This window comes from Mobula birostris, chromosome 12 (assembly GCF_030028105.1).
Source record: "Mobula birostris isolate sMobBir1 chromosome 12, sMobBir1.hap1, whole genome shotgun sequence".
NCBI classification, from domain to species: domain Eukaryota; kingdom Metazoa; phylum Chordata; class Chondrichthyes; order Myliobatiformes; family Myliobatidae; genus Mobula; species Mobula birostris.
In genome coordinates, this window is record NC_092381.1 from 18,729,701 (window position 1) to 18,750,601 (window position 20,901).

At 45.0% G+C, this 20,901-nt stretch overlaps 1 protein-coding gene across 10 annotated transcripts in view; it reads right to left on the reverse strand.

Annotated features, from left to right (window-relative positions):
• LOC140205764 (kynurenine--oxoglutarate transaminase 3-like) overlaps positions 1 to 20,901 on the reverse strand; it is a 113,792-nt gene that overhangs the window by 22,768 nt on the left and 70,123 nt on the right. For all 10 annotated transcript variants that reach the window (XR_011887964.1, XM_072273385.1, XM_072273390.1 and 7 more), the window contains one exon: positions 1,685 to 1,871. Coding sequence is in view for 9 of the 10 variants with exons in the window: in XM_072273385.1 (XP_072129486.1) it covers positions 1,685 to 1,871 (187 nt within the window). In the remaining variant the exon portion in view is untranslated. The remainder of the gene's footprint in view (positions 1 to 1,684; positions 1,872 to 20,901) is intronic.

Genomic DNA, 20,901 nt, shown 5'->3' on the forward strand with positions numbered 1-20,901 from the left:
AGTGAACAGCAGTGGACTGAGCACAACAGCCCTGGGGGGACCCCGTGTTCAGTGTGATGGTGTTGGAGATGCTGCTCCCGATCCAGACTGACTGAGGTCTCCCAGTCAGGAAGTCTAGGATCCAGTTGCAGAGGGAGGTGTTCAGGCCCAGTAGGCTGAGCTTTCCAATCAGTTTCTGAGGAATGATTGTGTTGAATGCTGAACTGAAGACTATGAACAACACTCGAACGTACGTGTCATTTTTGTCCAGGTGGGTTAGGGCCAGGTGGAGGGCGATGGCAATGGTGTTGTCTGTTGAGCGGTTGGGATGGTACGCGAACTGCAGGGGGATGCACAGCATTGCAGGCTGAAGAAGCTGTATTGTGCTGTAATGTTCTATGTTTATATCCAAGGTTACTCTTTGTCATTCTTTAGTACAGGAAGTTAAAGGAGAACAGTGTAAAAAGCATAATAAGCACAAAGAACATAATAAATATAAAAGCAATCCTGTAAAACACAATGTACAACTAACTGTTTGAGTGTGGCCACCTATACAGAAGACTAGCTTATACAGATACATAGACTGCGTGTACATTAAGTGGGATGTAGTGGGGGGGGGGGGGGTTCGGTGGAGCACTGGCTCTTCTCATTCTTCTTACCAAATGTGGGGGTTCAGCACTGTTAGTACAACATCCCTCTATAGTTGGCAACCATCCCAGCAAGCTGAGTATGTCTGTCCTTTGCAATCCCACAACTGCTCCTGGTCGATCCAAAGGCGAAGCAGGAGTCGCTGCTGCCAAACTGTCAGCAGCATGTACCTTTGGATCACGTTCAAATCAGAACTGTGAGCCCTTTTATCCCACACCAGAGCCTTTTAGTTTGTTGAGTCTGAAGTCAGACCTGAGTATACTGTGGGACGAATCCAATTTTCCACTTGTAACAAAATGCCTCTGTTACTTTACTGCATCATTCAGGAGAAGCAAGGAAACATTTCAGATCCGACTCATGTCCCTCGTGGTAACAAGCAAAGCTCAAGTAAGTCAAAAAAAAGTCAAAGTAAATTTATTATCAAAGTACGTACTGTACACATCACTAGATACTGTACTACTCTGAGATTCGTTTTCTTGCCAGCATTTGCAGGAAAATAAAGAAATACAATCAAATATATGAAAACCACAAAAAGACTGACAAACAACCAATGTGCAAAAAGAGAAACTGTGCAAATTGAAAAAAGAAACCAAAAAAATAGATAAATATATACATACATACAGAGAATGTGAGTTTTAGAGTCCTTGAAGGTAAGTCTGTAGGTTGTGGAATCAGTTCAGTGTGGAGGTGAGTGAAGTTATCCACACTGGCTCAGGAGCCTGACGGTTGAGGGGTAATAACTGTTCCTGAAGGTTAATAAATGTTCAGTGCTGTTAGCTGCAAGGGTGGCATGGTCACCAGTTGTAAGATTGGGACTTTATTCCACCGTTGTCTGGAAGGAGTTTGTACGTTCTCCACGTGACCGTGTGGGTTTTCTCCGGTTTCCTCTCAGATTCCAAAGATGTACGGTTAGGGTTAATGTGCCATGGGCACACTGGCTTGGCGCTGGAAGCATGGCGGCCTACAGCACAATCCCCGCTGATTGGATTTGACACAAATAGTGCACGTCACTGTATGTTTCAATGTGACCAATAAAGCTAATCTTTAAAACACTTACCTTTACCAGAAATGTCGGCAATCATGAAGTATCCTCCTTCGGGGATGACTGGCCTCATCCCGCAGGCAAGAAGCACATCTGCCACGCGATTCCGCTTGAGTTCCACCTCGCGGACCAACGACGTGAAGTAGCAATCCTGCTCCTTCAAGCGGCTATATTCCTTCTGAATACCTCGAGCAACAGCTTCCTGGGTGGCAAAAGACAGCAGAAACCTCAATGTCCTTGACGGCTTTCCAAACAAAAGTTCATGTCTTATTAGCTAACTGCTTGGAATCCATCTCAACAGATCTGCTGTAAGTCGCTTGGAAGAGGGGCTGAAGGGTGGGTTAGTAAGTTTGCAGATGACAGCAAGGCTAGTGATGTTATGGGTAGTGTAGAAGGTTTTCATAGGTTACAACGAGACATTGATGGGATGCAGAGCTGAGCTGAGAAGTGGCAGGTAGAGTTCAACCCAGGAAAGTGTGAAGCAATTCACTTTGGAAGATTGAACTTGAAGGCAGAGTACAGGGTTAGTAATGAGTGTCTTAGTAGTGGGGAGGAAAAGAGGTTCTTGGATCCATTTCCATTGAACCGTAAAAGATGAAGTGCAAGTTGATAAGGTGGTTAAGAAGGCATATGGTCAGAATCAGGTTTATTATTACCGGCATATCTCATACAATTCGTTAAATTTGCAGCAGTGGTACAATGCAATACATGATAATATACTCAAAAACTGTGAATTACAGTGTCAGTACGGGCAGGCAGATGATAGGACAAAATTGCAGCCAGCAGGGTAAGTATCAGTGCACTAGGGATGCAAAGTCAAAAATGGTAGCAAATACAGTACTCAACGTGTTATATCTTAATGCATGGAGTATAAGAAATAAGTTGGATGATTTTGTACTATTATAGATGATCAGGTATGATGTTGCGGCCATCACTGAATCATGACTGAAGGATGATTGTAGTTGGGAGCAGAATGTCCAAGGTTACACATTATATCGGAGGGACAGAAAGGTAGGCAGAGAGGGTGGTGTGGTTCTGCTGGTAAAGAATGGTGTCAAATCATTAGAAAGATGTGACATTGGATTGGAAGATGTTGAATCTTTGTGGGTTGAGTGAAAAAACTGCAAGGGTAAAAGGACCCTGATGCCAGTTATATACAGGCCTCCCAACAGTAGTTGGGATGTAGACTACAGATTACAACGGGAAAGAGAAAAGGCGTGTCAAAAGGGCAATGTTATGATAGTCATGACAGATTTTAACATTCAGGTAGATAGGGAAAATCAGGTTGGTAAAGGATCCCAGGGAGTGAATTTGTTGAAAGCCTATGAGATGGCTTTTTAGAGCAGTTTGTCATTGAGCCTACCAGGGGATCGACTGTACTGTGGGTGTTATGAAATGGACTGGAGGTGATTAGGGAGCTTAAGGTAATGGAATCCTTAGCAGGCTGTGATCATAATATGATAGAGTTCAACTTGAAATTTGATAGGGAGAAAGTAAAGTCTGATAGCAGTGGAGTAAAGGAAATAACAGTGGTATGAAAGAGGAGTTGGCCAAACTAAATTGGAAGGAGATACTGGCACTGATAACAGCAGGGCCACAATGGTGTGAACTTCTGGGAAAAATGATGTTGCAGGATAGATGTATTCCAAAAACAAAGAAAAATACAAAATAGTACAACTGTGGCTGACAAGGGAAGTCAAAGCTAAAACAAAAGCAAAAGAAAGGGCAAAAAACAAAGCAAAAATTTGTGGTAAGACAGAGGATTGGGAAGCTTTTAAAAACCTAGGGAGAGCAACTAAAAGAATCATTAGGACGGAAAAGATGAAATATGAAAGCAAGCTAGCAAACAATATTAAAGTGGATAGAGAAAGCTTCTTCAAGTATGTAAAAAATAAAAGAGAGACGAGAGTAGACACAGGACCGCTAGAAAATGAGGCTGGAGAAATAATAATAGGGGACAAGGAGATGGTAGATGAACTAAATGATTATTCTGCATCAGTCTTCATTGTGGAAGACACTAGCAGTGTGGCAGATGTTGAAGAGTGCGAGGGAACAGAAATGAGTGCAGTTACTATTACAAGGGAGAATGTGCCCAAACAGCTTAAAGACCTAAGGGTACATAAGTCTCCCAGACTAGATGAACTGCACCCTTGGGTTCTGAAACAGGTAGTGGTAGAGATTGTGGAGGCCTTAGTAATGATCCTCTAAAAATCATTGGACTCTGGCATGGTGATGCAGGACAAGGCAAGACAAAGTCAGTATGGTTTCCTTAAGGGACAATCTTGCCTGATGAACCTGTTGGAATACCTTTGAGAAGATTACAAGTAGGATAGATAAATGGAATGTTGTATATTTGGACTTTCAGAAGGCCTTTGACAAGATGCCATACATGGGGCTGCTTACCAAGTTAAGGGCCCATGGTATTACAGAAAAGTTAATGGCATGGTTAGAATATTAGCTGATTGGTAGGAGGCAGCGAGTTGGAATAAAAGGATCTTTCTCTGGTTGGCTGCCAGTGACTAATGATGTTCTGCATGGGTAGATGTTGGGACTGCTTCTTTTTATGCTGTGTATCAATAATTTAGATGATGGCTTTGTTGCCAAAATGGCAGATGATACAGATATTGGTCAAGGGACAGGTAGTGTTGAGGAAATAAGTAGGCTTCAGAAGGACTTAGACAGATCAGGAGAATGGGAGGAAAGGGCAAAAAAAAAATACAATGTTGGAAAATACACAGTAATGCACTTTGGTAGAAGTAGTAAATGTGCAGACTGTTTTATAAATGGGGAGAAAATCGAAAAATCTGAGATGCAAAGGGACTTGGGAGTCCTTGTGAAGAACACCCTAAAGATTAACTTGCAGATAGTGTCAGTGATGAGGAGGCTAAGTATGTTAGCTTTCATTCCAAGAGGTCTAAGATACAAGAACAGAGATGTAATGCTGAGGCTTTATAAGGCACTGGTGAGGCCTCACCTTGAGTATTGTGAACCGCTCTTTGCTCCTCATCTAAGAAAAGATGTGCTGGCATTGGAGAGGGTTCAGAGGAGGTTCACAAGGATGATTTCAGGAATGAAAGGATTATCATACAAGGAACGTTTGATAGCTCTTGTCTGTACTCACTGAGATTTAGAAGGACAGTGGGGGTGGGATCTCATTAAAACCTTTTGAATGTTGAAAGCCTAGATAGAGCCGGTGTGGAATGGATGTTTCCCATGGTGGGGGTAGGTGGGGGGGGGGTCTAAAACAAGAGGGCATAACCTCAGGATGGAGGGATGTCCATTTAAAACAGGGATGCGGAGAAATTTCTTTAGCCACAGGGTGGTGAATTTGTGGAATTTATTACCACAGGCAGCTGTGGAAGCCAGGTTGTGTGTTGGGTGTATTTAAGGCAAAAATTGATAGGTTCTTGATTGGCCACAGCATCAAAGGTTCCGGGGAGAAGACCAGGGAGTGGTGCTGAAGAGGGCAAAAAAAGATCAGCCATGATTGAATGATAGAGCAGACTCAAAGGGCTAGATGGTCCAATTCTGTAATGGTTGAGCCCACTAGAGGATCAGCTACTCTGGATTGGGTGCCATGAAAAGAACCAGAATTGATTAGACACCTTAAGGTAAAAGAACCCTTAGGGGCAAGTGATCATAATATGATTGAATTCACCCTGAAATTTGAGGAGAAGCAAAAGTCAGATGTATCAGTATTACAGTGGAGTAAAGGGAATTACAGAGGCATGAGAGAGGAGTTGGTCAGAATTGATTGGAAAAGAACACTGGCAGGGATGACAGCAGAGCAGCAATGGCAGAAATTTCTGGAAGCAGTTCGGAAGGCACAGGATATATACATTGCAAAGGGGAAGAAATACTCTAAACGAAAGATGACACAACCATAGCTAACAAGATAAGTCAAAGCCAGCATAAAAGCCAGAGAGCATATAATGGAGCAAAAATTCGTGGGAAGTTAGAGGATCGAGAAGCTTTTAAAAATCAACGGAAGGTAACTAATAAAGCTATTAAGGTAAAAATAGAATACAATTACTATTCTGCAAACATCATGCTTGTGAACCAGCGTGGATAACGTCACTCACCTCAACCCTGAACTGATTCCACAACCCAAGGACTCTACAACTCATGTTCTCAGAATTTAGATTCATAGAGTTATAGCAGAGAAACAGTACAGCACAGTATAGTACAACAAAGAAACAGGCCCTTCAGCCCATCTAATATGTGCTGAACCATTTAAACTGCCTACTCCCATCAACTGGCACTGGGACCATAGTCCTGCATACCATATCCATGTAACTATTCAAACTTAAATCGAGCTCACGTGCACCACTTGCACTGGCAGCTCGTTCCACACTCTCATGACCCTCTGGGTGTAGAAATTTTCCCTCATGTTCCCCTTAAACTTTTCACTTTTCACCCTTAACCCATGACCTCTAGTTGTGATCTCAGCCAACCTCAGTGGAAAAAGCCTGTTTGCATTTACCCTGTATGCCTCATAATTTTGTATACCTCTATCAAATCTCCCTTCAATCTTCTATGTTCCAAGGAATAAAGTTCTCAATCTTTCCTTACAACTCAGGCCCTCCAGAACCAGCAAAATACCCTTGTAAATTTTCTCTGAACACTTTCAACCATATTTACATTCTTTCCTGTAGGTAGGTAACCAAAACTGTACACAATATATTCCAAATTAGGCCTCACCAACATCTTATACAACTTCAACATAACATCTTTTATTTTCATAAATTAGTATAAGTTGCACATTATTTGTTTGTCAGTTTTTATTTATGTATAGTTTTCCTTAATTTCTATTGTATTTACTTAATTTCCGGTATATGCCTTGCAACTGCCGGTCTTCCATACAACCTTGCCCAGGCCTACGCCCTGGAAACCTTCCAAGGCACAAATCCATGGTCTCATGAGACTAACGGATGCCTATTTTAAAAAATTTATTGTTCGTATAAGTCTAAGAGAAAATGGATCTCAGAGCTGTAGGTCGTGACATGTACTGTACGGATACAGCGTGAAGTGATCTCAGAGCTGTACGTCGTGGCATACCGTACGGATACAGCGTGAAGTGGATCTCAGAGCTGTACATCGTGACATGTACCGTACGGATACAGCGTGAAGTGATCTCAGAGCTGTAGGTCGTGACGTATACTGTATGGATACAGCGTGAAGTGGATCTCAGAGCTGTAGGTCGTGACGTGTACCGCACGGATACAGCGTGAAGTGGATCTCAGAGCTGTAGGTCGTGACGTGTACTGCACGGATTCAGCGTGAAGTGATCTCAGAGCTGTAGGTCGTGACGTGTACTGCACGAATACAGCGTGAAGTGGATCTCAGAGCTGTACGTCGTGGCATACCGTACGGATACAGCGTGAAGTGGATCTCAGAGCTGTATGTCGTGACGTATACTGCACGGATACAGTGTGAAGTGATCTCAGAGCTGTATGTCGTGACATGTACCGTACGGATACAGCGTGAAGTGATCTCAGAGCTGTAGGTCGTGACGTGTACTGCACGAATACAGCGTGAAGTGGATCTCAGAACTGTACGTCGTGACATACCGTACGGATACAGTGTGAAGTGATCTCAGAGCTGTATGTCGTGACATGTACCGTACGGATACAGCGTGAAGTGATCTCAGAGCTGTAGGTCGTGACGTATACTGTATGGATACAGCGTGAAGTGGATCTCAGAGCTGTAGGTCGTGACATGTACTGCACGGATTCAGCGTGAAGTGATCTCAGAGCTGTAGGTCGTGACGTGTACTGCACGAATACAGCGTGAAGTGGATCTCAGAGCTGTAGGTCGTGACGTGTACTGCACGGATACAGCGTGAAGTGATCTCGGAGCTGTAGGTCGTGACGTACCGTACGGATACAGTGTGAAGTGATCTCAGAGCTGTATGTCGTGACATGTACCGTACGGATACAGCGTGAAGTGATCTCAGAGCTGTAGGTCGTGACGTATACTGTATGGATACAGCGTGAAGTGGATCTCAGAGCTGTAGGTCGTGACGTGTACTGCACGAATACAGCGTGAAGTGGATCTCAGAGCTGTACGTCGTGACGTGTACTGCACGGATACAGTATGAAGTGGATCTTAGAGCTGTATGTCGTGACATGTACCGTACGGATACAGCGTGAAGTGATCTCAGAGCTGTAGGTCGTGACGTATACCGTACAGATACAGGGTGAAGTGATCTCAGAGCTGTACGTCGTGACGTGTACCGCACGGATACAGTGTGAAGTGGATCTCAGAGCTGTATGTCGTGACATGTACCGTACAGATACAGCGTGAAGTGATCTCAGAGCTGTCGGTCGTGACATGTACTGTACGGATACAGTGTGAAGTGATCTCAGAGCTGTAGGTCTTGACGTACCGTACGGATACAGCGTGAAGTGATCTCAGAGCTGTAGGTCGTGACGTATACCGTACGGATACAGCGTGAAGTGGATCTCAGAGCTGTAGGTCGTGACATGTACTGCACGGATTCAGTGTGAAGTGATCTCAGAGCTGTAGGTCGTGACGTGTACTGCACGAATACAGCGTGAAGTGGATCTCAGAGCTGTAAGTCGTGACGTATACTGCACGGATACAGCGTGAAGTGATCTCAGAGCTGTAGGTCGTGACGTGTACTGCACGGATACAGCGTGAAGTGGATCTCAGAGCTGTAAGTCGTGACGTACCGTACGGATACAGTGTGAAGTGATCTCAGAGCTGTACGTCGTGACGTGTACTGTACGGATACAGCGTGAAGTGATCTCAGAGCTGTAGGTCGTGACGTGTACTGCACGGATATAGCGTGAAGTGGATCTCAGAGCTGTAGGTCGTGACGTATACTGCACGGATACAGCGTGAAGTGGATCTCAGAGCTGTAAGTCGTGACGTACCGTACGGATACAGCGTGAAGTGATCTCAGAGCTGTAGGTCGTGACGTATACTGCACGGATACAGCGTGAAGTGGATCTCAGAGCTGTAGGTCGTGACGTATACTGCACGGATACAGCGTGAAGTGGATCTCAGAGCTGTAGGTCGTGACATACCGTACGGATACAGCGTGAAGTGATCTCAGAGCTGTAGGTCGTGACGTGTACTGCACGGATACAGCATGAAGTGATCTTAGAGCTGTAGGTCGTGACGTATACTGCACGGATACAGCGTGAAGTGATCTTAGAGCTGTAGGTCGTGACGTATACTGCACGAATACAGCATGAAGTGGATCTCAGAGCTGTAGGTCGTGACGTCTACTGTACGGATACAGCGTGAAGTGGATCTCAGAGCTGTAGGTCGTGACGTCTACTGTACGGATACAGCGTGAAGTGATCTCAGAGCTGTAGGTCGTGACGTATACTGCACGGATACAGCGTGAAGTGGATCTCAGAGCTGTAGGTCGTGACGTATACTGCACGGATACAGCGTGAAGTGGATCTCAGAGCTGTAGGTCGTGACATACCGTACGGATACAGCGTGAAGTGATCTCAGAGCTGTAGGTCGTGACGTGTACTGCACGGATACAGCGTGAAGTGATCTTAGAGCTGTAGGTCGTGACGTATACTGCACGGATACAGCGTGAAGTGGATCTCAGAGCTGTAGGTCGTGATGTGTACTGCACGGATACAGCGTGAAGTGATCTTAGAGCTGTAGGTCGTGACGTATACTGCACGAATACAGCATGAAGTGGATCTCAGAGCTGTAGGTCGTGACGTCTACTGTACGGATACAGCGTGAAGTGGATCTCAGAGCTGTAGGTCGTGACGTCTACTGTACGGATACAGCGTGAAGTGATCTCAGAGCTGTAGGTCGTGACGTATACTGCACGGATACAGCGTGAAGTGGATCTCAGAGCTGTAGGTCGTGATGTGTACTGCACGGATACAGCGTGAAGTGATCTTAGAGCTGTAGGTCGTGACGTATACTGCACGAATACAGCGTGAAGTGGATCTCAGAGCTGTAGGTCGTGACGTCTACTGTACGGATACAGCGTGAAGTGATCTCAGAGCTGTAGGTCGTGACGTGTACTGCACGGATACAGCGTGAAGTGATCTCAGAGCTGTAGGTCGTGACGTATACCGCACGGATACAGCATGAAGTGATCTCAGAGCTGTAGGTCGTGACGTGTACTGCACGGATTCAGCGTGAAGTGATCTCAGAGCTGTAGGTCGTGACGTGTACTGCACGGATACAGCGTGAAGTGGATCTCAGAGCTGTAAGTCGTGACGTATACTGCACGGATACAGCGTGAAGTGATCTCAGAGCTGTAGGTCGTGACGTACCGTACGGATACAGCGTGAAGTGATCTCAGAGCTGTAAGTCGTGACGTATACTGCACGGATACAGCGTGAAGTGATCTCAGAGCTGTAGGTCGTGACGTACCGTATGGATACAGCGTGAAGTGATCTCAGAGCTGTAGGTCGTGATGTGTACTGCATGGATACAGCGTGAAGTGGATCTTAGAGCTGTAGGTCGTGACATATACTGCACGGATACAGTGTGAAGTGATCTCAGAGCTGTACATCGTGACATACAGCACGGATACAGCGTGAAGTGATCTCAGAGCTGTACGTCGTGACGTGTACTGCACGGATACAGCATGAAGTGGATCTCAGAGCTGTAGGTCCTGACGTACTGTACGGATACAGCGTGAAGTAGGCCCTTTCAGCCCTTCGAGCCACGCCACCTAGCGATCCGCCAATTTAATTCTAGCCTAACAATGGGTTGACGTGCAATAATCACATTAACCCACCAACCAGTACATCTTCGGACTGCGGGAGAAAACCCAGGCGAGCTAGGGGAGAAGGTACAAACTCCCAACAGGCAGCATCGGGATTTGAACCCGGGTTGCCTGTATTGTAAAGCGTTGTGCTAACCACTACACTACCGTGTTGCCCCTCCAGACTGCAGAAATTCTTCCAGAATCTAAAGAATTGACCACCTATCATTTCTAGGGCTGTTTTCTGTACAGGTCCAGTGCATGGTTCCATTCCTCAGAACTGACTGTAATCCAGCCAGTCGGAAATATGGCGTGAATTCAGTTCCCACCAGGGCCGACGTTTACAGGGGTACGGGATGTGTCAGCAACGTCCTAAACTGAATGAAAGATGGTATGAGGCAGTTCAGCCCATCTATGAGGTCATTACCAATAAAGCACAGCCCCTCCCCTCATCCTACAGGAGGGCTGAGATTTAACTCGTTCTCTCTACCATTCTCTAACAGCCCCTGTCAGGCAGCTCCAGAAGCCACCGAGGTGGTCTGCTCCCGATCACTGCCCCACCTACAATGCACAGGGCAGGGGCCGCCACATGTAGAACTGTTTCCTGCTGAGAGTCACCGGACATTAGAAAGAAATGGTTGGAATTTAGAAGATTGAGGGGGGATCTGATTGAAACGTATAAAATCCTAAAGGGATTGGACAGGCTAGATGCAGGAAGATTGTTCCCGATGTTGGGGAAGTCCAGAACGAGGGGCCACAGTTTGAGGATAGAGGGGAAGCCTTTTAGGACCGAGATTAGGAAAAACTTCTTCACACAGAGAGTGGTGAATCTGTGGAATTCTCTGCCACAGGAAACAGTTGAGGCCAGTTCATTGGCTATATTTAAGAGGGAGTTAGATATGGCCCTTGTGGCTACGGGGGTCAGGGGGTATGGAGGGAAGGCTGGGGCGGGGTTCTGAGTTGGATGATCAGCCATGATCATAATAAATGGCGGTGCAGGCTCGAAGGGCCGAATGGCCTACTCCTGCACCTATTTTCTATGTTTCTATGAAATCAACATAAACAAAGCCGATGTCAGTAATCATCATTTGATGCCATCTTTTATTCTGATCCTAGTTTGAGGTGTGACGAGAATACACATAGATTAAGATGTCAGCTGTCCTGTGCTGGCACCAGTGGGATCAGCAGTTGGTCTGCCACCTGTCTTCAGGAGAGAGAGAGATAAGGAAAACAACAGAGCAGCATTTGGAGATGTTAATGAAGGGACGGGAGAGAGTAACGGAAGGAGAGCTGTCAAGATCGGCTCCCCCTTTGAACCCTGAACTGTTTGAAGTGATGGACAGGCGATACCCCAGCAGGGGGATAAAAAGGGACAGGTTCGCTAAGGCAAGACACACACGACACCCCGAGGTAACGAGACCCTGGAAGCGGTGCGTCTCCCACAAGTTGGTGGGAAGTTTTTGGACGGCTGGTCGCAGGACAAGCCATAGATGCACAGAGTGGAAAGGCACGATCGGCGGGAACCTGGTGTGTGTCCGCCCTTGCCTGGGTGCCGGGTTCACCGCAGAGAAACGAACGTATCTGGAAACGGAGGGGTCACGGTCGGTGACCTCAGATGACATCACAAAGGGCTCGCACGAAAGCTGACTGCGAAGGTCTGTGTGTGGAAGCCGTTTGAATATTCATTCGTTTTGCTCTCTCTCTCTCCTTCCCTCCACTGTCTGCGAACTGAACTGAACTAAATTGAACTGAACTTTGCGTCACTTTGAAACTGGTCATTTACCCCTAGACAACGATAGAGCTTGATTGTTGCTGTTATCTTAATTCTGTGCACATGTGTGTTTATCATTGCTGAACTGTTGCATTTATTATCCTTTTGATTAGAGTACTGTGTTGCTTGTTTCCTTAATAAAACTTTCTTAGTTCTAGTAATCCAGACTCCAACTGAGTGATCCATTTCTGCTGGTTTGGCAACCCAGTTACAGGGTACGTAACAGAGGAAATCCCCATGGGAGCGTTTTTAGGTAGAGAAAATGCACGGCACAGCAGTAGAACCATTTCAAACTCCTGGGAGTGCGCACCTCACACAATCTCTCACGGTTCCAGAACACGTTCTACACAATCAAGAAAGCTCACCAACTCCTACTTTCTGAAGAGGCTGACGAGAGCTGGACAATGCACATCAACACTCATGCCTTTCCAGAGAGCATCCTAACAAGCTGCATCACTGCTTGACATGGAAACTGCACTGTGGCAGACAGGGGGGCTCTACAACAGGTAGTCAAAACTGCCTAATGCTTCACCGGCACCAGCCAACCCACCATCAAGGACGTATGTACAGAAGAGTATTGGAAAGGGGCCAATAACATCATGAGGAATCCTACCCACCCTGCTCATGGACTGTTTGTCCCGCTCCATCAGGAAGGAGGCTACATAGCATCCACACCAGGATCACCAGACTCAAAAAGTTACTGTCCCCAAGCAGTAAGGCTGATCAACACCTCCACTCACTAACCCACCCCTGCACACCCCCAACCACCACTACTTTATCATTTTCTGTCAGTCACCTCATGTATAGACACATCCTGTGCCCAGCATTACTTTATGGACGCATAATCAGTCTATGTATATAAGCTATCTTACACATTTATATTTATTATGTTTTCTTTAATTATTGTGTACTTTATCTTTTTATGTTTTTATTTTTGTGCTGCATTGGGTCCAGAATAACAACTATTTTGTTCTCCTTTACATTTGCGTATTCAAAATTACATTAAACTCTCTTGAATCTTGAATTTAACATGTAGTCCCAGATTTTAATCTCTACTGTTGTTTGGACGTGGTAGGTAAAGGTAGCCTATGACTGTAGAAAGTCAACCTGGACCTCAAGTAACACACGCAGAGTGCTAGAGGAACTCAGCAAGTTAGGCAGCATCTATGGAGGAAAAATACAGTCGACGTTTGGACTGAGACCCTTCATCAGTCCTGATGAATGTCAACTGTTCGTCATTTCTGCTCAAGAGAAAGATTTAAAGATTAGTCTTGTTTACCAGATGTACTTCAAAACACTGAGGCATACAGTGAAATGCATCATAAGCATCAACAACCACCACAGCCCGAAGATGGGCTGGGAACAGTCCGCAAGTGCTGCCAAATTTCCGGTACCCACATGGCATGCCCTTAACTTACTAACCTATACGTCTTTTGCAATGTGGGTGGAAACTGGAGTACCCAGAGGAAACCCATGCAGTCACACATGGCATACAGACAGCAGCATCTGGCGCTGTGAAGTGTTACACTAACCACTGTGTCACCATGCCGCCTTAAAAGCCATACAGCCAGAGGCAAGAGTGATATAGGATTCCAATATCCAACTGGTTTGTCAGGTAACCTGAGTATTCAAACCCCTTGGGCAGGGCTGTCAGTAGAATTGGTAATTGGCTTTGGGGAGTTTGCAAATCACAAGCTCTCTTGCTTTGGCCAGGAGTATGGATGCTGATGGTTTACTGATGGGGGGGGGGGGTTGAGAATCAGAATCAGAATCAGAATCCTTTATTATCGCCAAGTATGTGGACACATACAGGGAATTTGATGCCGGTTTCCCTGAGCTCTCGCTGTACGGAATCAAAAAGCAAACCAAACAATAGTGCAAATAATCGTGAACTATATACAATGAGGTATACCTGTGTATGTACAGGTGGACTTGCTTTATAATAGACTAAAATTCAAGTGTTCATAAGACTGTTGGCATACGGAAAGAAACTGTTCTTGTACCTATTTGTCCTGGCATACAGTGATCTAAAGCGCCTACCAGAAGGAAGGAGTTGGAACAGGTGATGTCCAGGGTTTGATGGGTCTACAATGATGTTGCTTGCTCGCTTCCTGACTCTAGATGCATATAAGTCCTGGATCGAGGGCAGCTTCACACCAATAATCCTTTCTGCAGCCCTGACGGTTCTTTGGAGTCTATTCTTGTCTTGTTTGGTAGCTGATTCAAACCAGAAAGTGATGGACAAACAGAGAACAGACTGGATTATTCCTGAATAGAATTGAATCAGCAGCTCCTGAGGCAGGTTGTACTTCCTGAGTTGACGGAGGAAATACAACCTCTGGATGAAAATAAAGAGTTCAATTGGTACAAACAGATCTGGACTAGCTCACAGAAGAAAAATTAAGTGTGTCTCCGTTTTGCCGCTTCATTGTGAAATCTCATCAAGGTTGGCCTACCCTGAGAAAGGTTTCTTCCTCTCTTCGACAGGAGCTCTGTGAGACCCTTCCTCACCGCCCTCCCTTCTAAGTCATGTGAATCTTCATCCTCAAGTCTTTTGGCATCACGAATTGTACCTGGTGCAGCCTCAAACTCCTTTGCTTCACCCGCCCCAAAAGGCAGGATTTCCCAGTAATCACTCATTTCACTAAGACCTCTGCGTCCCACTCTGATATGTCAATCCACCGCCATGATGAGGTCAAGCTCAGGTTGGAGGAGCAACACGTTATACTCCATCCTGATGGCATAATCATTGATTTCTCTAATATCCAGCAATTTCTTCCCTTCCCCCTTCTGTATTTTTCCATTCCCCACCCACCCCTTTCTCTTCTCCTCACCTGCCCATCGCACCCCTCTGCTGCCCCTCCTCCTTCCCTTTCTTCCACAGTTCACTGTCCAATTCCTTCTTCTTCAGCCCTTACCTCTTCCACCTATCACCTCCCAGCTTCTCCTTACCCCACCCACCCATCTTCTTCTTCACCTGTTCTCAATTACCTGCCAGCGTGTACTCCTCCCCTCCCCCTCCCATCTCCTTCTCCCTCCTTTCCAGTCCTCGGCCCAAAACATCAACTGTTCATTCCCCTCCATAGATGCTGCCTGACCTTCTGAGCTTCCCCAGGATTTTCTGTTGCTTAAGAGTTCTAGCATCTGCAGAATCTCTTATGTCACAGAAGATCTTGCCCTAGTGCAGATTAAAGAAGGAATTAAGAATATTGGGCGGGAGGAGAAGATAGCAGCGCACCGCGCACGCGCAGCCCTCCAGTGAAAATGATATCGTCTCTGTTAAATACGGGCCGTGGACAATTCTGATTTGATGGAGACAGACGTGAAAGCACAGAGGAACATCTGGAGAAATTTCTAAACGCCCGTTCATTGCGTTGTTACTGCGCAATCAAGAATCTCCGGAGGGTAGGCCCCAAGATCCCCGGCTTTGCCTGCTGCTGGCGACCGAGGCTGAGGTCATGGTGTTCGGATAGAGATGGTGCTCGGTACTCAGTGTTGGAGGGCTGATCAGAGGCTCGAAGTTTTCGGACGACTCAGAGGCGGACTGTGGTCGGGCATGGCAGGGAGAATTTTCTTCCTTCTCCCGTCGGCGTGAGATGTGGGACATTCGAGAGACTTTGAACTTTTTACTGTGCCAGGGTCTGTTTTTCATCAAGTTATGGTATTGTTGCACTGTAGTAACTATATGTTATAATTATGTGGTTTTGTTAGTTTTTTCAGTCTTGGTCTGTCCTGTGTTTTGTGATATCACACCGGAGGAATATTGTATCATTTCTTAATGCATGTATTACTAAATGACAATAAAAAGGGTACTGCGTGTCCTCATAATCTAATCTAATCTAATATTTTCTGAGCGACCATAAGGAGGTTTTAAGCAATACTTCTACCACACTTGCTTACCTCAAAGTAGAACTCAAAACAGACACCCATCTGGCAAACAAAGCAGGGGATCACAAGGTGGTGCTGCAGCACCATCCCATGGCCAGAGCCTGTAATTACAGTCAGGCTTGAAGCTGCAAAATAATAAACTCACAAAAAAAAACAATTTTTATTGTGCTGCTGCTTGTTTGATGGCCTCTAGGTTGTGGGTTCAAGTCCCACTTCGGGGAATTGTGGCTGAAAATATAGACTGATGATCAACAAGAAATAGAAGCCGGACTAAGCTATTCCACTTAATTAGAACATAGATGATATGTAAGCTATAAGAGGTCATTGATAAGTTCGTGGCCTAAGGTAAAAGGAGTTGTGTTATACAGCTCTCGTTACATGCATGTGCAGTTCAACTCTGAGTGATTATGCAGAAAGTTTGAAGTTAATAACTCATCTCCTTCTCCTTAGGCCACGAACTTATCAATCACCCCCAGCTGTGCACCACTTCTGGAGGTCCAAGACGCTGACTTCTACAAAGAAGGGATCTGTATGCTCCACGACCGCTGGACTAAGTGTGTAAATGTAGGAGCGGACTATGTTGAAAAATAAATGCGCTCGGTTTTCTAAAATTGGCTCCTTCTACCTTAGGCCACAAACTTATCAATCACCCCTCATATAGTACACAGCAGCACAGTAAAGCCCATTGGACCACAGTGTTGTGCTGATGATCTAACCTACTAAAATTAATCTAGTCCTTCCCTCCTACATAACCTTCCATTTTTCTATCATCCATGTGCCCATCTAAGAGTTTCTTAAATGTCCTAACATATCTCTCTCTCCCATTACCCCTGGCACCCATGGACCCATCACTCTCTGTGTAAAAACATCACTAACATCCCCTATACTTTCCTCCAATCACCTTAAAATTGTGCCCTATGGTATTCAACATTTCCACGCTGGGGAATATGTCTCTGTCTATCCACGTATCATCTTGTACACCTCTAATTGTCCTTCAAAAGTCCTAGCTTGCTCAACCTATCCTCATTAGACATGCTCTCTAATCCAGGCAGCATCCTGGTACATCTCCTCTGCACCCTCTCTAAAGCTTCTACATCCTTCCTATAAAGAGGCAACCAGGACTGAAAGACCATAGATGATCCTTTAGTGCAGTGAAGTAGTAGTTGTATTATCCTGATATCCTTTGATTTCCTGAATATCTAACAGTCTATTGCCAACCCATCTTGAGTATACTCAGTGACCCAGTACTAATAGCCCTTTTGGGTACAGAATTCTAACAGTCTACTACCCTTTAAACGGTGAGGTTGGTTCTCATCTCTAAGCTAAGACCAGTGTTTTAAATCTCCTGATGTGGCTGATGTTTGGCTTGTATTGTTTCTTTTGTGCCTGTAAGTTGTTTGCCTTGTTGGTTATGTCTATGTTTCTCGTATTTGTAATTTTAGCTATTCTGCTCTGATCTGTACATCACTTTGGTCAACATGGGTTGTTTTTAAATGTGCTATATAAATAAATTTGACTTGACTTGACTAAGACCATGACCTCTGGTTCCTATCTATTCCATCAAATCCTTCAAGACTTTTATACACTCATTCTACCAAACTGAAAGAACACAGGCACAACCTGAGTAATTTCCCTTCAAAGGACAAAATTCTCATGTCAGAAATCCACCTGGTAGATCTTCATTAAACCCTCTTTATCGTAAAGATATCCTTCCTGAGTAGACTGACTATGGAGACCAGACCTGCCAAATACTATTTCACCAGGACCCTAAATAAATGCTGCATTGTCAAAGACCAGGGGCTCTCAACCTTGTTTATGCCATGGACCCTTATCATTAGCTGAGGGGGGTGGTGTCTGTGGACTCCAGGTTGGGAACCCCTGTCATAGAGTTAGTGCTATATAGCATAGAAAAAGGTCCTTCAGTCCATCATGCCCATGCTGTCCATTGTACCTACCTATATTGATTACAATTATCACAGTGTGTTAACACAAGGAAATCTGCAGATGCTGGAAATTCAAGCAACACACATCAAGGTTGCTGGTGAACACAGCAGGCCAGGCAGCATCTCTGGGAAGAGGTACAGTCGCCATTTTGGGCCGAGACCCTTCGTCAGGACTAACCTCAGCCCGAAATGTCGACTGTACCTCTTCCCAGAGATGCTGCCTGGCCTGCTGCTATCACAGTGTGTTGTAGTTTTCTAAGCCCACGTGATTTAAGTACTTTTTTTTAATAAGAGTACTAGAGTAATAAAACTTGGGAACAGGCCACTCAGCTCAACTTGTCTATGCCAAACAATGGGACTATGCTAGTCCCATTTGCCTGTGTTCGAAGATTCAAAGTACATTTATTGTCAAAGTATGTATGCAGTATACAACCCTGAGACTCTTCTTCCTGTAGGTTGCCACGAAACAAAGAAACACCATAGTATCTCCTCAATGAAAACATCAAATGCATAACACACGTGTTTTCTTTGCACCAGTCCTCCAGGTTCAGGGGTTCAGCTCAGGGCTAATACCTCTAATTGGTAAAAAAAAACTTGTTACGGAAACAGCAGAAGCTGCCCTAAACACTAGGGGCACAACAGGCAGTATCGCTCACCCCAAAACTATGCCCTCTTTGATTCCCTTGGACAGCAAGCCAAATACTTCTTCATCACCAAGAGATTTACATTAACTTGGTGTCCAGGTCAGCAGAGACATTGTGGGTCAAAGGGTCTCTTCCTGTTCTGTACTGTTCTCTCCTGTGTTTCTGGTTGTCTTTGCATCTGTACACCAATCCTCTTACAATCAAATACACTACCCATTTCCCTTCCTAACTGCTTGCCGGAACTGTATAAAGACACCCAAGTTCCTCTTCAATCTCCAGTAACAGTCCTGAAGGAGGAATACATTTAAACACAGGAGATTCTGCAGATGTTGGAAATACAAAGTAACACAGAAACAATGCTGGAGGAACTCCACAGCAGGTCAGGCAGTATCTATAAAGAATTAACATTTCAGGCCGAGACCCTTCATCGGCTCTGAAGGAGTGTTCCGCCTGCTACTTCTCTTAATCACCATCAACAGGACATATAAATACATTGGCGTTCTTTATCATAGCACCACACAGCCTCCAGTGAAGTGTTTTTTTTAAAAATATATTTGCTCTGGTCACAGGCTGACACAGGCAATCTCAATACTAGAAGACAGTTCAATGCTCAGGGCATTTTCCTGTACAGTCAAGAGATAAATGAACGGAATTGAATGTGGAAATGTTTTACATTGGTGCCCAGCTTTCTAAATTTCAGGTTTGTGACTGCGTCCCATCAAATGTTGTTTTTGTTTTAAATGGTAGCAAAGAAAGGCGAATGTTTGCATTTGTCAATGCTGAATAAAGATTCTCATTAAAAATGCCAGTTTGGGGCAGAGATGCAAAGCAAGTTTAAAATTGTGCACTACTCTTCCAAAGTGGAAATTTCAAACTGATCTCAAGGTGAGATGTCCAACATTCACTAAAGAAAACTTCCTAAATACAAGCAACAATTGCATCCAGCCACATCAGAAGACTGACAGAGGAACAAGAAGCAATGCTGAACACAGTAGCACTGTGGTTGGTGTATCACTATTACAGATGCTAGGTTCATTTCTGTCACTCCCTGTAACAAGTTTATTCGTTCTCCCAGTGACCTCTGGTTTCCCCTGGGTGGTCTGGTTTCTTCCCACGTTCCAAAGATATCATCATCATCGTCGTTATGTCTTGGGTCATACGACATGGGTGATCATGGTCCATCCATGACCACAATTGTTCTTGGCAATTTTTTCTACAGAAGAGGATTGCCATTGTGTTCTCCTGGGCAGTGTCTTTTACAAGATGGGTGATCCCAAACATTATCAATACTCTTCAGAGATTGTTTACCTGGCGTCAGTGGTCACGTAACCAAAACTTGTGATATGCACCAGCTGCCCTTACTACCATCTACCACCTGCTCCCATGGTTTCACGCGACCCTGATTGGCGGGGGGGGGGGTGGCTAAACAGGTGCTACACCTTGGTGAAGGGTGACTTGCAGGCTAGCGGAGGGAGGGAAGGAGTGCCTTACACCTCCTTTGGTAGAGATGTATCTCCACCCTGCTACCCATAACGTATGGGTCAGTTAGTTGTGGGCATGCTATGTTGGCACCATAAGCCAGCACATCATCAGACTGTGTTGATCAGTGACACGAATGACGCATTTCACTATAAGTTTTGATTATGTGTGACAAATAAAGCTAATTTTTATCTTTAAAGACACTGTGGAAATGGATTCTGCAAACAATTAAGGGAGTGTTTTCCAAAGAACCCCCATAAGTGGCATTGGTACATAGAATGTTTTAAGTTTGACAATAGAATCAGATTCAGAATCAGATTTAACATCACTGGCATATGTCATGAAATTTGTTGCAGCAGTACAGTGTAATACACAAAAACTATATTACAATCAGAAATATATATATAATAAATTAAATATGCAAAAGGAGAGGGAACAAAAAATACCGAGGAAGTGTTCGTGGGTTCATTGTCCAATCAGAAACCTGATGGCGGAGGGGAAGAAGCTATTCCTGAAATGTTGAGTGTGTGTCTCGGGCTCCTATACTTCCTCCTCGATGGAGGCATGTCCTGGGTGATGAGGGGTCTTTAATGAGGCATCGCATTTTGAAGGTGTCCTGGATGTTGGGGAGGTACTGCCTATAATAGAGCTGGCTGAGGTTACAACTTTCTGCAGCTTTTTCCAATCCTGTGCAGTGGCTCCTCCATACCAGTCAGTGAGGCAACCAGTTAGAATGCTCTCCATGGTACATCTGTAGACATTTTCAAGTGTTTTTAGTAGCATACTGG